This window comes from Petromyzon marinus, chromosome 37 (genome assembly GCF_048934315.1).
Source record: "Petromyzon marinus isolate PM22_M1 ecotype Great Lakes invasive population chromosome 37, UKy_Petmar_22M1.pri1.0, whole genome shotgun sequence".
Classification (NCBI taxonomy): Eukaryota; Metazoa; Chordata; class Hyperoartia; order Petromyzontiformes; family Petromyzontidae; genus Petromyzon; species Petromyzon marinus.
The window spans coordinates 7,409,790-7,417,417 of record NC_133703.1 but is presented as its reverse complement, the minus strand read 5'-3'; the positions used below and the strand labels follow the sequence as shown (position 1 = coordinate 7,417,417).

The window sequence follows — 7,628 nt, the reverse complement described above, 5'->3', positions numbered from 1 at the left end:
ATAAAACGCACCTGTAAATTTGACCTGAAATGATTGCACAACAATTGCCCGCCTTCATGCGATGTTTATCCTCCACTGTTTATCTGGCTTTGACCTGAATTATATAAAAGTGCGGCTCTGCAACTGCTGTAGAGTCACATTGGTATAAACACATTTTACAATATGAACAGCGCATTGAAAACGCGTACTATTTTATGTATTGTTTAACAAGTGTGTTCACAAATCCACACTGAGAAACACGATGATTGGCAGAGGGGAGTAAATTATGTTTTCGATAGTGTATTTAAATAGAGCTACTGTAGGTAAGTAGTTTTCATTTTTAAAGGCATAGTTTAACAAGACAACACTTGCCACCATCCTTCAAACCCATTGGTGAAAAAGACCACAGTTTATGTTTACATTATAATATAATGTTTACATTATATATAATATAATGTTTATATTATAATATAATGTTTACATTATATATAATATAATGTTTATATAATATATAATATAATGTTTACATTATAATACAATGTTTACATTATATATAATATAATGTTTATGCAAGAGCCGGGGACTTATGGGACCCCGGGGTCCCACCATAAGGTTCATATGAATGGTTACCTAATAACTTTTGAAACACGGTAATCACTGTGAAGTGCAGTTTCCAATTCTTATTGTTGACTCAATCTCTCTGGCCTTTCTATGCAATATGAAGAAGGGTCATTGCCCGAAACGTCGCTTATCGGATGTTTTCCCTTTTTCAAGGCCCCAGTCCTACTGATGCATGAATTTGTTTGGTATTTGAAATGATACGAAGGCTCAGCAAGTCATTCCTTGCAGACATAAACAGAAGCGATACGTGCCACCCCAGCCACCCATGTCGCGAATCAATCGATTATCGCGATTGAGGGCTCGTGAATAAATTCTAGATTCAACGCCTTTTTTTAAAACGTGAACACAGCCGGCTCTAGTGACTGGAGTGGGTGGGTGTTGGACAATGTGAAACAATGACACGCAACGTATACAAATCTAAAACATAAATTCTTACGCACGCGATCCGGTGTGCATATCGCGATCTTCAGGATGAATGATCACGTCCAAATCAATGCGTCGTCGTTGCTCCCCTAGCATGCGCTCTGCGTAACCCGCTCGTGTTGTTGTTGTTGTTTGCGGGAGAGTTTAGGACCTTCGTGGCCAAGAGCCGCAGCTCCCGAGGCAAAGGAGTGATGGCACGCTTCAAGGTGCCGGACTTGCTGAAGCATCTCATGGAACGATACGGGCCTCCGGATATTCACGATCTGGGCATCCGTATCACCAGCATACCTCTGGGCATTTCCGTACGTGCCGTGCCTGCATGTACGAGCGTGTGTGTGTGTGTGTACGTGTGTATGCATTGCGTCGCTTGTTGACTGCGAATTGTATTATTATTGGATGCCTCAAGTAGACTCTTTGGTTCTTTCGGTAAAGTCACGTAGGTATAAAATCAAATAAATCACGACGTTTCGGGCGCAACACAAGCGTCCGTCATCAGGTGGGAAAGCCTTGGTGTGCTGCTGAGGCAGACTGTTTTAAATGGTTTGAAATGTGTGTAGCCCATGGGTCATAAAGAAGTGGCCAGTGCTAGTGATGTTAACGTGAGAAATTAGCGTGTAACTGTAAGGTAGGAAAGCGGCCTCCTCCTCGATTTTACGTGACTTTACCGAAAGAACCAAAGAGTGTGGATTCCTGCAGTCGCGAAAGTTTCAAATCTAGATTGCCTCAAGTATGTATTGTTGTTGCCCTTGAGGGGGTTTACTTTCGGAATTAAATGCGTTCTGGAATTGCTGACACACAGCCACAACGTACGTGTCGCTGTGTTCACACCTGAGAGTGACACTGCATCAGCCTTTTACCAATATTCCCCCGCCCCTGCGTTTGCCTTACACGGCCACAATGCTGAGCTATCCTCAGTTCCTCAGGCACACAAGTTTCACACCTGTCTCCCTGTCAAGTGAATGTGGTGTATCCTTTTGTCATGCAGTCTGAGACAGACTTCCAACACGACTTCAGTTTTGGGGGTGCAGTGCTGTGACAAGAGCACTGAAGTAACTGCTCGTGTAAGTACATCATGTTAATATATATCGTATTGAAGGCTGAGGCCTATTTTACTGTACCGCTCCTTACAGAAATTTTCTTTCCCGAGTGGTTGTGCATTTGTCGCTTGTTTCAGAGGTTCGCGATTCGATCCCAGGAGTCGCCCTAGTTAATATTGCGGGTGTATTATCCAAAACTGCATTTCTATATGCTTCACAAATAATGTAAAAAAATATCCCGTGTTGTTATTAATGAATGAGGAGGACATGTGTGCCGGCGTCAGAATCAAAATTTGCAAATCTAAACAAGTACTCAGAAATGACTGGATTGGGTAAAACCACTTGTATATATGTTGAACTTCTTTCGCACTGTACGTAGCCAACTGTGCTAATCGGAGGTGTGGAGGGCAACAAACTGAACACAAAAAGCAGTTCTAAAGAAATTGTTTTCAATCTAGATTTAAAAGTGCATAGCTGCAATGGCTTCCTAATATCGGAAGGAAGAGCATTCCAGTTGGCCGCAGAAGCCCATCTGAAAGCGAGTGATGCGGTAACTGTCTTTGTTCGATGGCTTGCCAAAAGCCACTGCTGCTAGGATGATCCACCAATCCCATCTCTCGATTGCAATCGTGCATTAGCAGCACACCTTGCATTCGCTGTTGAACCACTCGTCCATCACGTGTTCCATCATCGCAACTACAGCACTGCCCTGCACCTGTGGCCGCCACAGTTGCTAACATTGTGTTGTTTGTTTAGGTGATCGGCAAGGCCCAGAAAGGCGAGCGGGAGGCGATGGACCATGGGCTGGCTCGCATCGAGTGTGACATCAAGCAGGAGGTGGAGGGCCGGCCACACAAGGTCAAGAAATACCTGTTGGAGTCGTTCCCCTTGCCAGGGACGAGCGCCGATCTTCGCCGACAGTTCACAACACAGCCGGCGACCGAGATGGTGCTGCAGGTCTTCCAGAACGCCGAGGACATCTTTGTGAATAAGCTGAAGAAGGTGGGGGCCATGGCGTCTGGACTTAATGCAACAAAATTACCGTGCGAGAAAGTTCATGCATTTGCTTACATTTGTCAAAGGTTTTCCATAATACATTTGTCCTCGGAATTATTTAATGAGTGATAATCGCCATACGTTTCAAGTCTGTGGATACTTCCACCATTATCAAAAAACTTTCTCTACCACTGCATTAACTCTCCTCTATAATATTTAGGGCCATCGCTTTCACAAAATTCAGTCACACGTTGAGACAAAAGTAAGGGGGGGCATTGAAATTGGTCGGACATCTATGCATGTGTCACCCTCTATTTGTCCCAACAGAGTGATATGGCTGCATGTGGTTTGGGTCCTTTATTGTTTCCACCAACAGTGTGTGCAGGACTTCCTGGGGCAGGTGAAAGGGGACACGCTGGCCCGGAAGCTGTTTCAGTTGGCCCTGTGCTGTGGCTCCCTCGAGACTCCTCGCGACCTCGTGGTCAAGGAGAAACCGGCCGCGTTTCTCGGCAACATCAGCACTCCCGACACCAGACCGCCGCTTCTTCCGGGGAGTAAGGAGACAAATTTTCACATACAGTAGACTCTCGATTATCCGCGCTAATTACGGGGAAGATGGCTGCCGATGATAAAAAATCTCGGATCATCCAAAGATATCTATTTTCTGTGGATCTCTATGCCACAAACTAACGATCAACCGATCGATGCACGTGGTCGGTGATAAAACTTTCCTGCTCCCGAGCAGAAGACTCGGCCCTCTAAGTGGATAGCAGAGCCACGCCAATCACCATCAATCAAACTCCACCCACTGTTGTAAAGATATGCAACTACTGTACTGTCGAGGTGATCACGTAGATTTCGGATTCATGGGCGCACATATTTGCTCGATATAAGCACGTGACTTGTAACAAACATTTCCAAGAATTACAATGTATAACTATTTTTAGATTATTAATTTGGGCCTAAGGGAAAATCCATGAGTTATTAATAAGTAAAAATCTCATGTGCGTGGTTAATCCGCAAATCAGATAAACCGCACACGGATAATCAAGAGTCTACTGGATTGCACGCGCGCTGAAGTGTCGTAGCTTCTCTAAACACCTTATTTCACATTTCGTCTCGATTATTACTAATGCATTAGTAAGAGTTTGGCATATCACGACGCATCAGTTTGTCAAATTTACATCGAGATGACCCGGGTGGCTGAGAGAGATTATTAGCATTGAGCTGGAAACGCTGAGATCCTGGGTTCGAATCTGGGTAACCACCTTTGATTAAACTTGCTTTGTCAAGTGCAGCCAGTTGATGGTCTCAGCTCGGTCATTAATGACTGTCAAAAAAACCCAAGACATACTAAATAAATGGCTATGCACTTAATTTGACCAAGTCCAATATCGGCTCAACAGAGTGGGTGGGAATGTGCTTCCCTTTACTCTGTGGACCAGAGGTCACTAGAAGCAATGTCAGAGGTAGCTTTGTGATGTTCTCTTCTGCGGGCCATTCTCCAATAGGACGGGTTCCGCTGCTCCGTGAGAGATCCGAGTGGATACTCCGTCTCATTACACGATATCGAAAGCACAATCTGAATAAAATGTAGTTTCTTGTATTGTACATAGGGGGTCAGACCACGGAGGACCTTCAGAATGCTGAGTGTGATCTTGAAATTAATCCTGGACTGGTTCGGGGGATAGTTGAACAATTCGAATATTGGGGCGATATCGTCTTGCATACGGGTGCGAGAAGTCTGCCAGTGTTTTTTTTAGTCCATCTAGATTTTTGGGTTAGATCATGTAAACATGCACTCAATAATACGCTTTAAAATGCACTATTTATGTGACCTATCCCAAAAATCTCTATTATGGATAATATTGGTCGCGAAGGCCTTCGTGTTAAACTTGTTTTTTGAGTCATCTGGAGAGTGATGATGAAACTCATCGGGAGGCCGTAGATGAGACGTGGGGGGTGGGAGGGCAGAGAGAGAGTTGCAGTTGTTGAGCCTATTGGAGCGAGTTACAGCATCGTTGTCCTCTCCTGCAATGGCATTGCTTGTCTCCTTCGCAGAGGCGGTAGCCGAGCATCTGGTTCGTCTGCTGAGCCACGCAAGTAAGATGGCAGAGCCCCTGGGCCTACCCGCGCTGTCACGCGTGGAGAAGCAGCTTGCCGAGCTTTTGACTCGCGCAACCTCCCCAGCCTGGGCCTCGGCTCCTTCTTGGACATCCTCCATCGCAACGCCCAGGTGCGTACGTGGCGTGCGTGAGCCCACCCGCCTCCAGCTGGTAAGAGGCAGTACAGCAAGTAGGTGTACGACACTGCCCGTGCAAAGTTTGAGTGTACTTATCGCCTCCGAGTGGCGCTCAATGTTAAGTTTGTTTCCAAAATTGTGCGCGGTAATATTAGTTTATTATTACGAACTTAAAACTCATTTGTCGATAACTCAAATACGTTTAAGCGTTATTTAATCACTGCCAATGCAGAGCACAACAAAGTGTCACGTAAGATGCATGGGTTTTCTCTTGTCACTCTTAAAAAATATCTGTGAATTTGGCAAACATCCCAAAGATAGATATTGAAAATCACCGTTAAAATTGAGTGTACAGCGGTGACATTCAGATAAAATATATGATAACACTATATATGCAAAGTGGACGGGTGGCTCAGAGATCAAAGCGGTGCGTTGGCAATAATGAGATTCTGGGCTTGAATCTGGATTTTGACCGCTTGGGTTGAAACCGAGGTCTCAAGTCTTATCAAGTCGATCGTCCGAGCCCCGTCACCAGCGACTGCACAAAATTACAGTCTCATTAACCTTGGGTTTTGCACTTCATTTTCCTAATTCCATCTCTGAGAATAACAATTTCAGCTTGACTCTCGTGCGCCACACAATCTCATAACACAGCTAATGTGAAAGTGTTGGCTCCTATTGTGTACAAGATAAAAGGCCACCCACCGCATTTTATGACACAGGGCCTGCACGGCTATGCGAGATTTACGAATGGATGATTTATTTGTCTCTTGACATTACGCCGATAGCGCATTTGGAAAACTAAAATTGAGAACGAATTTTGTGTTAATTTGCAAACTTAAATCTGTATTATTTAATCAGTTTTCGTGCACTGCATTGTGAGATGCAGCTCCATGCGTATCGTTTAGCTTTAAGCCGGTGTTTGCCTTGTGGTCGCCTCGGTGTCAACCAACTGATGTTGACGGATTTGTTGTGTCTGTGGTAGCTGTTGGAGGAGACTGGGGTTGTGATCTCCGTCCTGGGTGGATCTGGAGCCACAGAGAGGAGCCGGAGAGCGGCAGCCCTCTCCCCGCGAGCGAGGAGTCGAGTAGCGGCTGCTCTCACTCGAGCGAGGAGTCCGGAGCCCGCAGCCCTCTCGAGATCAGCCCTCCCCCGGGGGGGGAGCCGGGGGCCCGCGTCCCCCACAACTGACAACCTGTGTACCAACTGGCTGAGCGAGAGTTTGTGTGTATTTGAGCGTAATCGTGCCAGTGTTTAGCTGTACCAGGGAGTTTGATGCAGCAGAGTGTTTCGGTGTAGCAGGGTGTCCGGATTGTGCCGGCACACTATCCTTCTATCCGTAATGTCGTAGGGTGAGGTCCATTAAAAGTTTACTCGGACCCCAACCTGTCAAAGCGCCTAATCATGGAACGTGGTTCTCAACATCGTCCCTCACCCATGCTACGTACCTTTGAGACGTCCTGCTTTTACAAATGTTGATGAACTGGAGGGCAAAGGTCTGGAGGACCCCACATGGAGTCTGGTTTCTCACACCCGAGCCTCCTGTGACATTTCTGGAGGCTTCTCTGGGATCTTTGTCCCATTTATTGAGTGCGGATTTGGCTTACTTCTGGCTTCGTCCCAAGACGTCATCCAGTTGGGAAATACCCGAAGGTTGTGGGAGTCGCCCCGTGCTTCAGTTTATTTCCAACCCTCGCAATGGCCGGTTGCTCACCAGCCGGAAGTCTTTTGCTGCATACACCACGACCGAGGTGTTGAGAGCAGCTATCTCGTGGCTGGTCGGCAATGGAGATGGTATTATCGATTAGGGGAGCGTGAGTCTGTGGCGTTGGTGGTGCTGCTGTCACGGAGGCGACACGAGTTTAGGAAATTCAGTTTTGTGGGTTTCCTGTAGCGAGCACTGAAAGATCCTCTCTTCCTCTTTCTCCACCCTTTGTCTGTTGTCTCCATGTCCCCGTTCAACTCTTTCTACGCCGCTTTCCTTGAATGTGCAGCCGCCTTTACGGCCTCCCCTCTCCCCTTCTCTCCACCTCCAACCCATCTCCGTCGTAATTTCCTCCCCTTTGTTCAGGCTCTTCCCTTTCTTCCTCAGTCTATGGATGGGGTTATTGTTTATCGGGCTCTTATACAAAAAATGGAGCTTATTTTAGCCTTTGAATAGGATTTTCTGTTTTCCTTCGGTAGCGTGTTGCACACATAGGGAAGATCGAGCCACGCCACCGGTTCCCATTATCAAAATCTTTGTCAACTTGTCTCCCTCAGTAGGAATGCCTTTCCTTCTCCAGCAGGCAATTGTTTCTCTCTCTCACCTCCGTTATTTCTTCCGATGC

General features: G+C 46.3%; 1 protein-coding gene across 1 annotated transcript; it reads left to right on the top strand.

Annotated features, from left to right (window-relative positions):
* The first annotated feature begins 2,822 nt into the window (after positions 1-2,822).
* Positions 2,823-5,384, top strand: LOC142930109 (uncharacterized). Its single transcript, XM_076072173.1, has 4 exons — positions 2,823-3,062; positions 3,433-3,610; positions 5,118-5,342; positions 5,380-5,384. The coding sequence occupies exons 1-4, from the start codon at positions 2,853-2,855 to the stop codon at positions 5,382-5,384; spliced, it is 618 nt and encodes a 205-aa protein (XP_075928288.1). The 5' UTR covers positions 2,823-2,852.
* The last annotated feature ends 2,244 nt before the right edge of the window (positions 5,385-7,628 follow it).